A 19,634-nucleotide genomic window follows, 5' to 3' on the forward strand; every position below is an offset into this window, starting at 1 on the left:
TGGGAGTTCACGCTAAACACTCCAAGCTTAAGGAAATCAAAGAGCCCAACAAGGAAGAAGATCATGACTTGGGCAAAAAGCACAACCGAGCATGCGCGGGACGGCGCCAGATGACGTCACGTCCTTTGCACTAAACCAACAACAACCAGTACTGGAGCATTGTTCACCCAAGCTCATCTGTTACAATATTTATTGCATCTGTTCACTCACATTTGTTCATTTAATCCATTCCTGAGGTACCAAAGCAAATCAGCTGGAGCTTTTTTATTTCAAGAAAACGAGTCTCTCGAAGCCACAACCTGCAGACTTTCCTTCCAAATCTGTTGCACTTTCTGCTATTGTCTTTGCCGTGAAAACAATAACCCTAACGATAAAGCTGCAGCAACAACGCCCATCGGTACAACTGCAGCAGACATCGCTTCCACACCGCGGTCAGCCTGCAGGGGGCAGGGAAGACAAAATGTAAAAAACATTCGCACCATGAAGTGACAGAATCCACACTTTGGTTTCAACCTACTCGCACATACCTATTTTAAAACATCGGGTCAATACCCCTGGCGCTCACCTGGTATAATAAACAGTATACTGCACCGACTAAGGGTATTGGTTCACGAGTTATCAGGTGACCACTATATTCGTCATGTGTGTGCGTCTGTCTGTGTGTGTCTCTCTGTGTGTGTCTGTCTGTCCGCAGCATAACTACCCGATGATATCATCCGATCTTGATGAAACTTGGGTGGGAGGTTGATATCATGATCTAGTTGTGTCCTGCCTGGAGTGGGCGTATTGCGCCCATTGTGGGCGGTGCCACGCCCGAAAAAGATGTCTTTTTAGGGGGTAATCGAGTTCAAGCTACATCTTCTCCGAGGGGTTTGGTGGAATCTGACAGGGGTTTCGGTATTTGGTTAGGCCAATGTCATGCGTCCAGCCCCACAGAACTCGATTTTTCTTTTTTTTCCATTTTTTCATTTCATTTTTCACCGAATTTTCGGTATTGTGTTGCTAACTAACCTCATAACTGATTATACATTATTTTCTATCTCATTTCAAGGTCAGTAACCGTTTTGACATTTCCGGTGCTGGCCTGTCCGGGTCTGTTTCGGTTATAGTCCGTCCTTAGTAGTGTAATAATGTTGCTTCTGGGACACCTCCGTTTAACATGGGAAATCCCTATCTAATGTCATTTACCCCCTTGTCTTTTTCAAAAATCATAAACACCTCTATTTCTCCCACCCTCATCTTTATGAACCTTTTGTCTGTAGTACCTATCCTTAATGTTGTTCATTAGACCACTCAAACACTACAAATATTTGTTTTCTCTTATAGACCTATCATCCTTCTTCTACATATCATCTGGCAGATTAATCTTTGACCCATTCACTTCCATATTAATTCTTTCCCTCCCTCATTGCCCCTAAACACCTATATTTCTCTCACCCTGTTCTTTACGAACCTTCTAACCTTTTGACATGTTATCCTTATTCATTAGACCACTTAAACACCTGTGATCCTTCTGACCTCATGGACCTTTTAACCTTTTACTCTTAATATCATCTGGTGAATATAACCCACTCAAACAACGACCCTACAAATATTTGTTTATGCGTGGGAAATAATTTAATTCTCCTACAACTCTCTTCACCATCTAATATATTAACAAAAAATATGTTTGAGTTTGGTTCTTTATTAAGATATTTTAACTGAGCTAAGATAAAATGGTAAACCTCCCTCAATGTTCTTGTTTGAGCGCCTCCAGTGCCACATACCATTTTTTGGTAAGCCCCGCCCACTTTTTGGTAAACCATGCCCATTTTTACTAAGCCCCGCCCACTTTTTGTTAAGCCGCGCCCACTTTTTACTAAGCCCCGCCCACTTTTGCTAAGCTCCTCCCACTTTTGCTAAGTCCCACCCACTTTATAAACTCTTCAGCATTGTATCATTTCCAGGTAATACATAACATCATTTTCAGGGAATTTCCATCACATCATTTCCAGTTAAGACACGCCCAGGGAATTTCCACAGGAAATGACACACACCCAGCCCTTCTTATAAAAGGCACCGACCACACAGGCTTTTTCAAACACGCTTTCTGCTTCACTTGAGAATGGACTCCTATGCCGAAATGGAATGGGATAACTTTGCTATTCCTTGGAGTCCTACTACCTGTGTAGCGCTCAACCTTCAGATTGATGAACTGGACTCGAACCTCTTGTCGATGGAGGAAATTGTATCTGAGCTACGAAATGAAAATTCTACTTTTAACACAACTTGGGATAAAGTTATTTTTTTGTTTGAAGATCTTTTGAACAACCAAGACCCACAGAACGAGTTCTACCTTGATGACCCAGCCAAAGAGTTATACCTTGGAGATCCACAAAATCCTGAAAAAGAGTTCTACCATGATGATACTTATTGTGAGTTATCAAAACAAAACCCACTGAACGAGTTCTACCTTGATGACCCAGCCAAAGAGTTATACCTTGGAGACTCACTAAATTTGGGAAAAACAAATTATGAGGTCTGCCTAGATGGTTCTAACTGTGGAGCCTACCTTGGAGACTCACTAAATTTGGGAAAAACAAATTATGAGGTTTGCCTAGATGGTTCTAACTGTGGAGCCTACCTTGGAGACTCACTGAATTTGGGAAAAACAAATTATGAGGTCTGCCTAGATGGTTCTAACTGTGGAGCCTACCTTGGAGACTCACTAAATTTGGGAAAAACAAATTATGAGGTTTGCCTAGATGGTTCTAACTGTGGAGCCTACCTTGGAGACTCACTGAATTTGGGAAAAACAAATTATGAGGTCTGCCTAGATGGTTCTAACTGTGGAGCCTACCTTGGAGACTCACTAAATTTGGGAAAAACAAATTATGAGGTCTGCCTAGATGGTTCTAACTGTGGAGCCTACCTTGGAGACTCACTAAATTTGGGAAAAACAAATTATGAGGTTTGCCTAGATGGTTCTAACTGTGGAGCCTACCTTGGAGACTCACTAAATTTGGGAAAAACAAATTATGAGGTCTGCCTAGATGGTTCTAACTGTGGAGCCTACCTTGGAGACTCACTAAATTTGGGAAAAACAAATTATGAGGTTTGCCTAGATGGTTCTAACTGTGGAGCCTACCTTGGAGACTCACTAAATTTGGGAAAAACTAATTATGAGGTCTGCCTAGATGGTTCTAACTGTGGAGCCTACCTTGGAGACTCACTAAATTTCATAAAATTAGGAAAAGAGTTTTACCTTGGAGACTTTGAAAACTGGTTTCGTTTTGGAGACTCGGAATGGGGGTTTTGTTTTGATGACTCGGAATGTGATACCTATCTTGGAGGCTCAACAGGAATGTGGTTATACCTTGGGAACTTGGAAAGTTGGTTTTATTTTGGAGACTCTACCTGTGGGGTTCCTCTTGGAGACTCTTTGGATTCTAAAGCAATGAACAATGTTCTTTATTTAATGACGCTTGATTTAAGCAATATCAAGAAAGTTCGAGGAAGAAAATGCTGGAAAATTCTTTCTTCCCATTTCTACTTCTTCAAACTTAAAAGCCTTGAAAGACAGAATTGGAGGAAGAGGAAAAAAAAAAAAAGAAATACGTATTTAAAAAAGAAGAAAAGAAAGATTATGTTAGGGTTTGGGTGGGATTTTGAATGTGAGGGTTAGGGATGGGGTTGGGTTAGGGTTGGGATTTTGAATGTGAGGGTTAGGGATGGGGTTGGGTTAGGGTTGGGATTTTGAATGTGAGGGTTAGGGTTGGGGTTGGGTTAGGGATGGGGTTGGGTTAGGGATGGGGTTGGGTTAGGGATGGGTTGGGTTAGGGTTGGGATTTTGAATGTGAGGGTTAGGGTTGGGGTTGGGTTAGGGATGGGATTGGGTTAGGGTTGGGATTTTGAATGTGAGGGTTAGGGATGGGTTGGGTTAGGGATGGGGTTGGGTTAGGGATGGGGTTGGGTTAGGGTTGGGGTTGGGTTAGGGATGGGGTTGGGTTAGGGATGGGGTTGGGTTAGGGATGGGGTTGGGTTAGGGATGGGGTTGGGTTAGGGATGGGGTTGGGTTAGGGATGGGTTGGGTTAGGGATGGGTTTGGGTTAGGGATGGGGTTGGGTTAGGGCTTGGGTTGGGTTAGGGTTTGTATATTATTATGACTCACTCGCACATACACACACACACAAAAGTTAAGCCCCAACTAAAAAGTTGTGGGATTCTGTGTTTGGGGTTCACAGATTTAAAAACGTATCCCCATTATACACACACAAAAGTTAAGCCCCAACTAAAAAGTTGTGGGATTCTGTGTTTGGGGTTCACAGATTTAAAAACGTATCCCCATTATACACACACAAAAGTTAAGCCCCAACTAAAAAGTTGTGGGATTCTGTGTTTGGGGTTCACAGATTTAAAAACGTATCCCCATTATACACACACAAAAGTTAAGCCCCAACTAAAAAGTTGTGGGATTCTGTGTTTGGGGTTCACAGATTTAAAAACGTATCCCCATTACATTTTATTTATTTATTTATTATTTTCAAGGGTATTATCTGCTTACTTGTGTTTTTTGTAATTCTTGTGAGTAAAATGAACCCAAGATTTCTTCTCCATTTAAATCATATAATTTGTAGGTCCAAGGGACTGTATCCATTACATCAATGATTTTAAATAATTCACGAGTCCATTTTTGTGTATAACCTTTCTCAAAATGACTTTTCCATTTGTATATCCTTACAATATCACCAACTTTAAACTTGGGCTTTCTCAAATTAATCTCCTTTTCATATTCTAATTTTGTAAATGTTTCCGATGGTTTTGATTTTGTTGATGAATGAACTGTATTATTGTAATTATCGACAATATCCTGCATTAAATACACCCATTTTTGAGAACCGAGTTCTGTGAATTTTTTATATAATTTCTCTTTCAAAGTACGATTAAAACGCTCAATAACAACTGCCTTTCCTTCATTAAAGGTGCTGTATAATTTAATACCCTTCCCCTTAAGAAATTTCATGAATATTTTGTTATAGAACTCTGTTCCCTCATCAGTCCATAACTTCTTTGGTTTCCTTTTATCCCGATCAAATATTAGCTTAAAGGCTAACATTAAAGTATCACCCCTTTTATTTTTTAAAGGGACAACCCAGGCAAATCTACTCCTCAAATCAATAACGGTTAAAGCATACCTGTATCCCCTGTCATTATTCAATTCAATTAAATCAGCGGACCATATGTGGTCGGTGTATTTAGAATAAACCTTCCTTCTTTTAAACTTTGTGATTATAGGTTTGTGTAATTCTTCAGCCAAAAGCTCCTCAGTCTTGATGACATCATTAGAGCCTAATAGTTTTTTGAGGAATAACCAAGACCAAGTTTCAATTTAGCATTTATCAAATTTCTCACAATAAACCTATCAACTTTCTCTCTCAACGTTGGATTTTGTATCAAAGACAAATTATACAACATTTCGCTGTCGGCTTTATGTTTTTCAGTCAACGTAGTGGTTTTCCCATAAGCAATATCATGCTTCATACACACTTCGTCAACCCTATTTGTAGGTTTAGACCAAGGTTTAGGATTGTCAGCCTCATCTAATCTTTTATCCAAGTTTGTTCCTGGACCACAGAAAGAATACCCTGGAAGGTGTAATTCCCCTGGAATTCCAGTTGTTGTAAATTTACTTCCTGACAGAAACTTTTGTATGTCTCCTCCTCTTTTAGGAGAGATGAATTGGCACTTTTTAGAGCCACATACTTGACATATTCCTTTTTGATAAACTCTATTATTTTTAGCTTTAACATAAGAGATATTTTTAGATTTAGTTTTCTTTTTACATTTGAGACAATAACTCATATTTATTTATCAGAAAAATTCCGACAGAGTATCAAAACCTTTTTGGTTTTCAACATATACATTTCAATCTTTATTTTTAAAACATAAAGAATCCTAAGGAATGCCTTCACTCTCTCCTCCATTTATTTACAAATAAAAACTAACTAAAGTCAATGACACCAACATCATCAATCACATAATCTTTTCCTTCTTCTTCTTCTTCTTCTTCACCACTTTCTCGTTTAAATCTCTGAAATTGAAGACATTGACGTTCTTATTTTTGAAACCATTATCTTCATAAGAGTTGTTAATTCTTTAATTTCCTCTTCGGTGCGTTGAGATTGATTTATTTGCTTTAATACACTCAATCTTTTATGAATCTCAGTGATTTCCATCTTTTTATATTTTTCCTCCCTCTCTCTTTGCTCCCTCTCCTCCTCCTCCATTTTCTCCCTCTCCCTTTCCTCCTTCTCCTTTTTCTCTCTTTCCTCCTTCTCCCTTTTCTCCCTTTCCTCCTTCTCCTTTTTCTCCCTCTCCTCCTTCTCCTCCTTTTTCTCCCTCTCCTCCTTCTCCTCCCTCTCCCTTTCCTCCTTCTCCTTTTTCTCTCTTTCCTCCTTCTCTTCTTCAACTCCTTCCTCATCCCTTGCTACCCTTGAGTTTGAACCCCAAAGAATATTATACATATACTCATCTGGATTTTGAGATATTCTTGTATCTATAATTATTTTTCTCATAATAGGATACCAATAAGATTTGTTGACGATTTCTAAAAGAGTTTTATATTTCATAACTTTGAGAAGTTCATTTTTATTTAATATTTTAAACAAGTCTCTATTTGTGGGTTTAACAATATCAGTATAAGGCCAGTTTTTTATGACAAAATTCCCATGTATATGCTCCAAATCATAAGGTATGTAATACCGAGCACCCTTTTCTTGTAGGTATCCTTGAATACAAAAATTATAATTCTCTTGTAGTCTTCTTCCTGCCATTTATGTATCAGAAATATATGTGAGATTAATATTATGACAGGTAATACCACCCCATCTTCCCACTACCAAATCGGTTTGTATTCCTCGGCTTTCTATCCTTATCTCATTACCTTCCTTCTTTGTCATGCGAACCATCGCTATACTATCATATATTTTTATTTTCTTAAAATCACGTATTTGTTGTTTACTAATTGTACTTCCACATAAATCCTTATCTTCACCAAGTGGATAATATTCTTCTTTACGAGACTGATTTAAATCATGTAGGTCTTCTATGTTTATTGAAAAAGACCAATTATACCCTAAATCAGGCATATCATACCCCCATTTATTAATTCGCATATTAACTAAATGTCCTTCTTTATAAAATTCAATTGTAAGCAGGTAGTTAAATTCAATGAGGAAAGGTGTATGGTCAGTATAACCAGGTGTTGTGGTTGTAAATTTTACTTCTTTCACAAAACGTGCTGTTTTCTTTAAAAATATATATTGTGATAAATCACTTAATCTAATTAAGTCATTCGCATCTGTAGGGTTTGGATAATTGATTAATTTATAAGTATTCTTCATATTAATATTTTTACTTACACTATATTTTTGTCGTTCAACCTGTGCCTTTGTATAATAATTTGATAAATCAATATCCTGAGAGGATTTTCCAAAGATAGAACCATCTTTTCCAACATAAGTCATTTATATTAGATTAAAAATGATATCATAAAACTTTTCATTATTGTTGAGTTGAAATAATACATATAAACATAATTGACCACAACATTTAGAATTAATTTCTTGAACTTGAAATGTTTGATAAACACCATTCTGTAAGAATTGTATTACTTCAACAGGTGGTGGCATACCATAACTATCAAAATAATATTTATCCTGACTATTATGAATACAAACCCAATGAGAACCATTCTGTGTGTCTAAATTCATAATAATATTCTTTGTATTCTTATTTATATGTATTAATTCATCTCTCATACAGATTACCACATTATCAATTTTTAGTGTTTTACAATACTTGGCTAGTTCTATATTTGACGTTGTATTCTTTCCAAATTGTTTAAACCATTTATCCATTTATTTATGAGAAAGATACAATCCATTACCCCGTTTAGTTAGTTTAACACCCGCTTGAGCGATAGAGGAAAGCATATCACCAACCAACAATCTAGCTTTATCAGGTAGACTTTCAAGTTTTTGAGCAAAATCTACAATTACACCACTTCCACTAATTTGTTTCTCCAACTCCTTGTTATGTCTTTCCAATTCTTTTTGAGCTTTTAGTTGTGCCTTCCTTTCGTTAGCAGTTTTTACCGCTGCTGAAATACCACCAGTCAATGCTCCCGCCGCACTTAAACCAGCAAATAAAGGAATTAGAAACGGGAGAAATCCTCCTCTTGACTCGTCTATTGAATATTTCTTTAACATAGGTTTCGTCATTTTAATTTTAAGTGATCCAACATCATTTAGTGTTTTTACTTGTGTGTGTGTGAGTAAAACATCAATTCTTACAGCTCCTTTTCTTTGAATTGTATTAACATTAATAATACAAGGCTTTTGATTTTGAATACAAGATGTTAATTTATTAAGATTGATTTGATTAACATATACCCCAACCATTTATTTATGAGAAAAAACCTATGTGATATTAATCATAACACCATTATCTGTATTAATCTGTAATTCTGTTTCCTCCAAAAGCAAACAATAAGCATCAACTTCTTCATTCTCCCCTCTTTCAATGTATAGAGAAGTATCCACTCGATTAGACTTTATAGTTTCCTTTTGAGAACTCAGGTCAATTGCGTAGATTGTATATAAACCTTTAAATGCAACCATATCCAAAATAGGATCATTATTACCATTACTTTCACACACCTTTTGGTAGGACTTGTAGGCTTCCGCATAATCATTTTTTTCCCAATCAATTTCCAATCTATCTCGCGGATAAAATGTGCCATCAAGAGAAACCCGAAGTTGTTTCACCTTAGCATTATCACTCAGCGCATTATTCTTATTAGTACCGTCCTCTCCATCTGGTTTTTTAAAAATGAGCCAGAGGTATCGTGGCTTTCCTTGAAGAACACCCAAATTCCAAGTGTAGGTAGTGTGTTCCAGTTTAACGTGTTGACATCTTCTTTTAAGGTATGATACATTTAGCGGTTTCTTTGAGTTAAGTCTTCTATTTAACATCTCTTCCGTTTTAAGATTAGGAGTATATTCACTGATATACCAACACAAATCATTAATAACAAATTTATTGTTGTCTCCAAAAGCATTTTCATCCCCAAAAAGCAACCTATTTACATTATCATTCCTTTGTAGTTGAAATCTAATTTTAAGACCATACAAAACTTTATCATAATCGCAAAATCCAAATATACCTTTAAGAGGTACTGCTACGGTAAAACTATTCACTGCTTTTGTTTCATCATTATACATTGACTTCCTTTGACTATAACCAGGGTCTGCGTTTGTACCCGTTGACATATCAGGAATAAAACCTTCAACAGCTCCCTTACCCATTCTATCACTAAACGAATATAGTGTAAATTTCATCATTTCAGATGTAGCAGAGACATAATCAACCGCTTCAACCTCTTGTGTTCCAATATACAGGCGGACACTGTCAAACATTTTCCAGAAGAAATCATTTACGAGTGTAGCATTAGTATTATTCGCAGCCTTTGTGAATTTAAATTTACACAGCAAGAAACTATCAGCTATATTCAAGTAAGTTTGTTGATTATTTATTTCAAAACTTTTTGTTCCGTTTGAATTCCAGTCTGTTCCTGTTATAGCATTTACCTTAAAATAGTCTTCCTTTTTAGTGGAGTTTGAAATGATAATCGTATCATCCAAATCATAGATACTATCAATCGCTTCCATACTTGTATTTATATAGCATTAAAATTGTTGAAACCCTGACCCAAGTATTTTAATGATTTTTTGTCGTTCTTGTGAAGATAGTTGAGTTTTACCTTTTTTTATTTCTTTGATTGCTTGTAATTTATGAGACTCCTTTTGAGCATCTTTTATACTCTTTATAGCACCCGCAACGGAGCCCACGGCAGAAGCAGTTGAACCAATTAGGTCTTTATGTTTAACGATGGTTGAACCAATACCCATTAGAGTATCAATTATCCCATCTCCTTTATTTCGAAATTGATGACCTACACCTCGTTGTCTCTTAGGTTTATAGTATCCTCTACCCACATACCTTGTATAGTCTGGTGAAAGGAACATGCCCTCCCCTGTAATTATTTTATATTTTCCCAACTCGTGTTTTCTCACAATAACCATTATTTATTTATTGAAAAACTTCACGTAGGTGAATTCTGATGGATAGAATTTCATCATTAAAGGATATCATACGATTATCTTGGTCGGTTATCCTAAAACTTACTCTGTATATGGTTTTTCCTGACACAGGTAAATAGACAAGATTTTTTGGTTCCATATTAAATTTATAACCAATCGGGGTTGAGTATGCACTGAATGAAAATATTGTATTTGTTCTTATTCCATCGTTATAAGCACCATCAATCAAATCACAATGAATTAATACTGAATTTATACCGGAGGATATTTGGATAACATTATCACTGTAAAACGTCCCGTTAGTTTCAATCTTTTTTGAAGAGAAACCCAATAGCTCTCTAAACGAATTTTCAATCGTGAAATCAACTTTATAATTATTTTTAAGTTTAATAGTTGATTTTGAAGTGTGTGTTTGAATATCTATTACAATATTTTTTGGTTCATCACCTTTTTCTTTCATAAGGCGAGAGACTTCTGAAGATATTTGAGAAATCTCGTAAGCTCCAGGTGAAACGGTTATAGTTTTATATCCACTTCCTGGATTATAACTAAACTTGTTGTTTTTCTCTGTGATATTAAAAAGGGTATTGTAAGTTTCCATTGACAACAAAGATGCCTCATATGAGGTAAGGGGGTCAAGTTGTAGTGGGTAAGGGAATGAAGCTGTGTAATCGCTCGTTGTGAAATTAAAACTAAGAATTGTGCTTCTCATCTTATTTAATATCTAATAAAATATCTTTGTATTGACATTTATTAATTATTTTCATGTTCATCAACTGATCTAAAATGGCTGAGGATTCATTAAAACAATTGTTGTTTCCAGCCTTCTTACTACCTAACAACAATAATAGCCTATTAACTAATTGTGATGGGTCATTTGGAAGAAAACTAACACCCGAACCAAGCTTACTTAAAGCATCAATAATATGTTTCTCCTTCTCATTCTTCTTACTTTTACCAGCAACAGAAACTCCATAATCAAGTGCATTTAACAACTCAATATATACCCTATCTTCCTCTCTTTCCATATCAAGTGGTTCCTCAAAATATTTTGAACCGCTGAATCCGGGGTTTGTTAGAAGAAACATTAATCTTGGAGTTAATTTAACATTTGGTTGAGTAGAACTCAAGAACATCAATTCATCATTAAATATCAATACCTTTTCTTCCACAAGATGAAACACTGCTGGTTCTTCTGTTGGAATGAGACCTGCTCTGGTTTTTGAACCCGCCGAATATTCATTGTTTTGAAGAGCTTCCACAACATAATTAGGGGGTTGATTTACCTGCTCAAGTTTCCGAAATAATCCCTCGTCATCATATTCTAATTCACCAAGTTCTTGTTTTGTTATCTGACTAAAATCTTTGAGCATTTGAAGTTTTTTCGGAGTAAATTCTACCGTGGGAACTGTAGGTGAGTGTTGAGTTTTCAAAAGTGGTTTAAAGAATTTCTCTTGTTTTCTTTCAAAGGCTTCTTCACCAGTTAGTTTCTGTCTCCGTTTCTTCTTTATCTCTTCCTGTTGTTTAACAACTTTTGAAACTAATTGTTGATGTTCCTTAAACTTTCTTTCTCTTTCTTCGGTATTCATTTTCTGTATTTATTTATTGAAAAATATCATTTAGTATCTCATCTTGTTTCACAACAATATATTTATATTTTCCAATCGTGTGTTTCATATAATTTTCAAATTCTTTTTTACTACATAACGTAGAGCAATTATCTCTCCAAAAATTATTTACATCTATTGAATTTAACTTAAATAAAATAAAAGTATTGGCATTGTTTCTTATTGAGCGTCGAGGGAGTTGAAAATATGATTGACTAAGATATATACAATTACAAGAAGAATGTCTCCCTCTTGTATAGTAGCTATCCATTACTGTTTGGTTTCTCTCATTAACACAATCATCAAAGATGACGAGGTTCTTTTTTGATTTATCTAAATCTTGAGGTGAAGGTATATCATCCGTATTATCACTGAGAATACAAGTTATGGGTTTCGATTTTGATTTCTGTGTATCACAAAATAATTGTATTATATCTTCAATATTATAATCATTCAGTTTGTTTTGAAGTTTAAATAAACCGATAATGTCTTCCTTTTTAAGACCTGCATTAAAACCCTGTGAGAGTAGTTGATACTCGGGTTGAAAACTTGACTTTGTAAAAATTATTAAATTATCATAATCTAAAAAATTAGGACCAAGGAGCATCTTTAAAAGTAAACAGGTTTTCCCACATCCGCTTGAACCAACTATTAGACATCTCAATGAATTTGGAATGTTTTTATGGTTATTAAACTTTATCTTATTTTCCCAAACGGGTAAAAAATCATTCATTTATATATTTGGAAAACAAGTCATCTAACTTTTTTTGAGCTATTTTAGAAACTCTATATTTTATCCTGAGTTCGGGTTTAATTTCAAAATAATTCATTATTTTATTTATATAGTATCTTGTATTAACATTTCCATTAAAATTATTTTGAATAATAAATATCATTAAACCCTTATACATTTCCTCAATACAAAGAGTCTCTTTCCTTGTAAGAAATGGTGTATTATCACCATAATGCTTAACATTCATCTCTCTTATTAATCTTGTAAAGTAATTCATTTTTGGTTCTAATTTAAAAGAGTTATATGTTTTTTTATATTTCTTATTATCATTAATTAGAATATAATCACAGAATAAACATTGTTTATATGAACCCTCATTATTAAGCCCTATTCTATCACAAGCTGGACAATTCTCTAATTTATCATATGGAGAGTCTGGAAATTCTAAATATCCTTCAGAACTTATCATATTTATATAGTAAATTTTTACTTAAACTAAACGCAAGTTTATTCATTAATAAATACAATGTTTCAAAGCACAAAAGACAAATTTCAATCAATCTCTACTTCGGTGGAAGATATAGAAAAATATGTCAAAGATGTTAAATTGAACAAAGATAAATATGGAAATTTTTGGGTAAAACCAGTTATGGAAAATAACATGAGCCCCTCTATTTCATTTAAAGGAAGAGCTCTAACTATACCTGGAAAGACATCCATTAAAGTAAATCTAACAAAAGTTTCTCCTCTACTCCTGGCAATTTATTCAAAGCTTGAAAAAGTGATTGACCACGATACTTTGAAAAAGAATGATAAGACCATTAATAATTCTAGAGGAGACATTTGTATTTTCTTTAATAATCCAAAGGGTGTAGATCTAAGTAAAATGAATGATGTTAATATTTCTGGTGAAATGTCATTTCGTTCTATGATAGTTAGAGATTATTTAAAGATAACTTTTGATATTAAAAATGTAGAGATTGAATCCGTTAATGAAAGAAAGTATATTGGTATAGATGGAAAGGTTTTTTCTGCTAATTAAATATGAGTCATTACAGCAGTGAAGATTTTACTATTTCATTGAACTCGGACGATAGTGATGATAGTATTTCATTGAACTCGGACGATGGTGATGATAGTATTTCATTGAACACAGATGATAGTTATGATACTAATAGTTTGTGCTCAAATGATAGTTATGAGAGTAGCTTTATTGATGACTCTGAGTATGATTCTGAGTATTCATGTGATAGTTATGACTTAGATGATTCTGAGTGAAAAAGTGTTTTAGTTTAAGCACAGCGATATATATAAAACGGAGCTGTAAAGCTCAAAAGTGTTTTATTTTAAGCACAGTGATATATATAAAACACCACGTTTTCTCACGCTATAAATATGGTTTATTGTGATACTTGCGAGAAGGAAGTAAAATATTATAAACAACATATTCTCACCGCAAAACATACATACAACATTTTAAACAAACTTTCCCCTCTTCCACCTGAAACAAAACACTGTTCTACATGTAATAAAAATATCCTCAAGAAAGGCTTCAAAATACATCTTAAAACAAATCTACATTTATCAAATTTTATCACAACTAAAAACTCTGATGGAGCATTCAAAGGACATATTAAAATAAGAGTCTTTAACTTCAAACCTCCTGAACCAGAGTCTATAGTTGATGCTGTAGAAATAGTTAAACCTGCTGTTCAAACGTTGATTGAAAAAACACTAAAGGAAATGAAACCACTTAAATTTTATATGGGAGTAAAATTAGAAATGACAAAGGATGAAGGAGTTATAGATGCACCATACATGAGAACTGAGCCACACTTTATATCTTCATATCAAGATTTTAAAACATCAGGAGTCTATGATGAACTTATTAAACAAGAGCAAGATGTGGATAATTCAATCGTAGGAAGTGGATTCAATATAGGAAAAATTATTTACATAGACATTCATATTCTTAAATCAGATCCTCTAAAAGCTTCTTCTTACATTGATTTACCCAGTGTTATCAAAAATAGAAAAGCAGTTATCAATATCAAAAATAAAGACAATAAATGTTTTCTCTGGTCTATTTTAGCACACTTACATCCTCCACATTTTCATGATGAAAGAGTATCTCATTATAAAAAATATGAGAATACATTAAATACGAAAGATCTAAAGTTTCCGATGACTTTAAATGATATTCCTAAATTTGAAAAGATGAATAATTTATCAGTTAATGTTTATGGTCTAACAGAAACAAACAACATTCAGGTTTTAAAGCTTTCTGACAATTGTAAACAAACTCATATTAATCTTCTATATTTTAATTCAGACGAAAATTCACATTATACATACATCAAAGATATTGCTAAATTAATAAAACCACAAGTCTGTAAGAGAACAAATAAAATATATATTTGTTTGCGTTGTCTTAACTTCTTCAATTCACAAGAAAGATTAGATAAACATTCAAATTATTGTGGCGAACATAAATCAACGGTAATCAATATGCCTAAAGAAGGCTCAAAGATCACATTCAAAGATGAAAATAAAAAGATCAAACATCCATTTGTTATATATGCTGATTTTGAAAGTATTTTAGAAAAAATAGATACTGCTTCTCCAGATCCAAAAGAATCATACACAAATAAATATCAAAAACATACTCCTTGTGGTTTTTGTTATTATATCAAATCATCCGTTGGTGATAAATATAACAAGTTAGAGATGTATAGAGGCTCAAATACCCCAGAGGAGTTTGTGAAACGACTAGAAAAAGACTGTGTTCGATTAACCAAGATAATGAGAGAAACCAATAAACCAATGTCCTTAACAAGTAAAGAAAAAAGGGAATTTATAAAAAACAATGTCTGTCATATTTGTGAGGAGAAAATTGGTAAAGGTCTAAAGGTTAGAGACCATTGTCATCTCACTGGTAAATATAGAGGTCTGGCTCATCAAAGTTGTAATATTAATTATCAACTCCCCTCTTTCATTCCTGTCTTTCTTCATAACAACGCTCATTATGATACACATCTATTTATCAAGGAACTCTCAAAGACTTCTGGAAGTATCTCAGCAATTCCAAACACGGATCAGAAATACATTTCATTCACAAAAACAATTCACACATCTCCTATTACTCATATCAGATTTCTTGATACATTTAAATTCATGGCAAGTCCATTGGTTAACTTGGTTCAAAATCTAAAAGAGTTTCCATGTCTTTCAGAGTATTTTTTAGATAAAGATTTTCTAACACAAAAGGGAATTTACCCCTATGACTATATGGACTCATTTGAGAGATTCAATGAAACACAACTTCCTTCAAAAGAAAATTTCTATAACAAATTAAACAACAGTAATATATCTGATAAAGATTATGTACACGCACAAAATGTTTGGGAAAAATATAACATCAGGAATCTTGGCGAGTATCACGATTTGTATCTCAAAACTGATGTGCTTTTATTGGCCGATGTATTTGAAGCCTTTAGATCTGTTTGTCGCACTGGATATGGATTGGATCCTGCTCACTACTACACAGCACCTGGATTGGCCTGGAGTGCGATGTTGAAAATGACAAAACAAGATTTGGATTTGATAACCGATGTTGATATGCTTTTGATGATTGAAAAGGCAAAAAGAGGTGGAATTTCACAAGTCTGCTCGAGTAGATACGCAAAAGCAAATAACAAATATCTTCCAAATTATGATCCAACGAAAGAGAGTTCTTACTTGATGTACTATGACGCAAACAACCTGTATGGCTGGGCAATGTCTCAGGCTCTTCCTTATGGAAAACTTAGATGGGTAAAGGAAAAAGACTACAAAAACGTTTTACAAGATGTATGTATCTCTACACAAAAAGAATTGGATGAAGAAAAAGTTGGTTATTATTTTGAAATTGATTTAAAATATCCAGAGGAACTCCATAACCTACACAAAGATCTCCCATTTGCTTGTGAGAAAGAAAGTCCAAAGAAAGAATGGTTGAGTGATTATCAACGATCGTTTGATATAGGTGAATCAACAGAAAAATTACTTACTACATTATATAACAAGAAAAATTATGTTCTACACCAAAGAAATTTGCGACAATATTTATCAAAAGGTCTAAGAGTAGAGAAGATCCATAGGGTTCTAAAGTTCAATCAAAGTCATTGGTTAAAGGGGTACATTGATTTTAATACACAAAGAAGAACAGAGTCAAAAACAGATTTTGAGAAAGACTTTTATAAATTGATGAATAATGCGGTCTTTGGTAAGACTATGGAGAATGTGAGGAAAAGACAAAATATCAGATTATCAACATCTTGGGAACAAGCATCAAAATTAATTAATAGACCGAGTTTTACTCGAGCTGAGGTCTTTACTGAGAACTTTTGTGCGATCCATTTGATTAAAGAGAGTATTGAAATGAACAAACCTATTTATATTGGGACAACAATTCTTGATTTATCAAAGTCATTAATGTATGATTACTTTTATAATAACTTGAGGAAGAAATATCAAAATGATGTTAATCTACTTTATATGGATACAGATAGTTTTATTTTGAAAATTAATACCAACGATGTTTATTCAGACATGAAAAGAGACATTAATATCTATGACACGAGTAATTACAGTCCAGAGAGTGAGTTGTTCTCTTCTAAAAATAAAAAGGTGATTGGAAAGTTCAAGGATGAATTAGGAGGAAATGTCATGAGTGAATTTGTGGGATTGAGGTCTAAGGCTTATGCTTATAAATACATTGTGAATAACGTTGAAAAAACTGATAAGAAATTAAAAGGTGTAAAGAAAAATGTCATTAAAGAAACAATAAACTTTAAGGATTATTATAACTGTTTAACAACAAAGAAAGAAGAGTTTAGAAAGATTAATGGAATAAGAAGTTATAAACATCAATTATATTCAGAAGAGGTGAATAAGAAAGCATTGGGGGCTTTTGATGATAAGAGGTTTATTTTAGAAAATGGAATTGATAGTCTCCCTTATGGTTATATAAGTATATAAGTGATAAGATATATATAAGTGATAAGATATATATAAGTGATAAGATATATATAAGTGATAAGATATACATAAGTGATAAGATATATATAAGTGATAAGTTAAAAAGGGGGGGTTGGGGATTTTAACGGGCTACCGCCGCCTTTTTTACTATTATATAAATGATAGAACCAAGTATCAACCAGACTAAAGAGTGGAGGTGTAATCAACCTTGGTATATAAATGGAAAACATAATGAATGTGAAAAATATCAAATAGGTATAATTGAAAAGGCAACTGGTAAAAAAATTCACAAAACAAATAAGAGAATTAATTTAAATACCGGTGAATTGGGTAAAAAAGATGGAAATATTTTTGAGTGGACGGAAAACTTTGATGGTTGTCAGGAAAATATATACTTTAATTTAAAAATGGTATGTGGCACTGGAGGTGCTCAAACAAGAACATTGAGGGAGGTTTACCATTTTATCTTAGCTCAGTTAAAATATCTTAATAAAGAACCAAACTCAATCATCTTTTTTGTTAATATATTAGATGGTGAAGAGAGTGGCAAGAGAATTAAATTATTTCCCACGCATAAACAAATATTTGTAGGGTCGTTGTTTGAGTGGGTTATATTCACCAGATGATATTAAGAGTAAAAGGTTAAAAGGTCCATGAGGTCAGAAGGATCACAGGTGTTTAAGTGGTCTAATGAATAAGGATAACATGTCAAAAGGTTAGAAGGTTCGTAAAGAACAGGGTGAGAGAAATATAGGTGTTTAGGGGCAATGAGGGAGGGAAAGAATTAATATGGAAGTGAATGGGTCAAAGATTAATCTGCCAGATGATATGTAGAAGAAGGATGATAGGTCTATAAGAGAAAACAAATATTTGTAGTGTTTGAGTGGTCTAATGAACAACATTAAGGATAGGTACTACAGACAAAAGGTTCATAAAGATGAGGGTGGGAGAAATAGAGGTGTTTATGATTTTTGAAAAAGACAAGGGGGTAAATGACATTAGATAGGGATTTCCCATGTTAAACGGAGGTGTCCCAGAAGCAACATTATTACACTACTGTCCTTAGTCATTGAATACCGCTCGCTCGTGAACCATCGTCGTCTCCTGACTTGTTTTAAACCAATTTCAATGGTTGCTAGGAGACAGGGCAGCATTTAAAATCATACTAACATAATCATAAGGCTTTAAACAAACAAAGAAAAATATATACCTATTTGGGGGGGTAACCCTCTCCTCCCCCAACCCCATATACCTCCTAAGCCCCCAATATTTCGAATGCTCTGAACAAACATTGGTACATCATGGGTGATTAAAGTTATGTGTCTATTTTGGGGGGCAACACCAAACCCCCCTGCCCCCCCCCCCCCACCCTTGACGGACGGACGGACAATGCGCCATCGCATAAGCTCCCCTGAACTTTGTTCCAGGTGAGCTAAAAACCTTGCAACCGATTCATTGTCACGAGGATAGGTTATGACAGAGTTAGGGAACAAATAGTCCAGTCAAAGTAGTGGCTTGACCCACCACTAATTGCAACAGAATGTTTTTCACTCCTATGCATTTCAGGAATGTCCCCTAAACACCATACTAAAAGTATACCAAAATATATTTGGCAGAAAGGCGTCAAATTTGCATAATATGCAAATTAGCTGCCGCCATGAGGAAAAAATCAATTTTCCACAGTAATTCTGTGTCTAAGTATCCAATCATGAGAAATTAAGTAGGTAGACCCATATTTCCAAGGTTGATGATTATGAAAATTTCATTTCTGGATCAATTATATGCACACAATTCAATGAAGTATACAAATTAGATGCCACCGTTATTCAAAAAAAAAATTCTGCCAGAACTCTCTATCTCTTGAAACAATCTTGACAAGTGAAATGTGTAATACCCATATTTTCAAGATAAGGGAATATGATAAGTCCATTTCTGGATGAATTACCAGTTCTTGGATGTCACTCGTCATCGAGCTCCAGTCTTGATGAGTTAGCACAACTCAAACCTTTACACTCTCCACACATCCATGAGCAGTCAAGGCCATGCTTCTTGCATGTACATTTAGTGGTGCTGCACCCCGCCTTGCGGTTACATCTGAAGATCTCAGTAAGTTTGCACTGGGAGTAACTGACC

General features: G+C 34.3%; 1 protein-coding gene across 1 annotated transcript in view; it reads right to left on the bottom strand.

Annotated features, from left to right (window-relative positions):
- Positions 1-173: 173 nt before the first annotated feature.
- The window catches only part of LOC137425847 (phospholipase A and acyltransferase 1-like), a 41,928-nt gene continuing 22,467 nt past the window's right edge, over positions 174-19,634 (bottom strand). The window contains exon 4 of the mRNA XM_078775730.1: positions 174-437. Within this exon, the coding sequence (XP_078631856.1) occupies positions 336-437 (102 nt within the window). The 3' untranslated portion in view covers positions 174-335. The remainder of the gene's footprint in view (positions 438-19,634) is intronic.

This window comes from Myxine glutinosa, chromosome 4 (genome assembly GCF_964187855.1).
Source record: "Myxine glutinosa chromosome 4, kmMyxGlut1.1, whole genome shotgun sequence".
Taxonomy (NCBI): Eukaryota; Metazoa; Chordata; class Myxini; order Myxiniformes; family Myxinidae; genus Myxine; species Myxine glutinosa.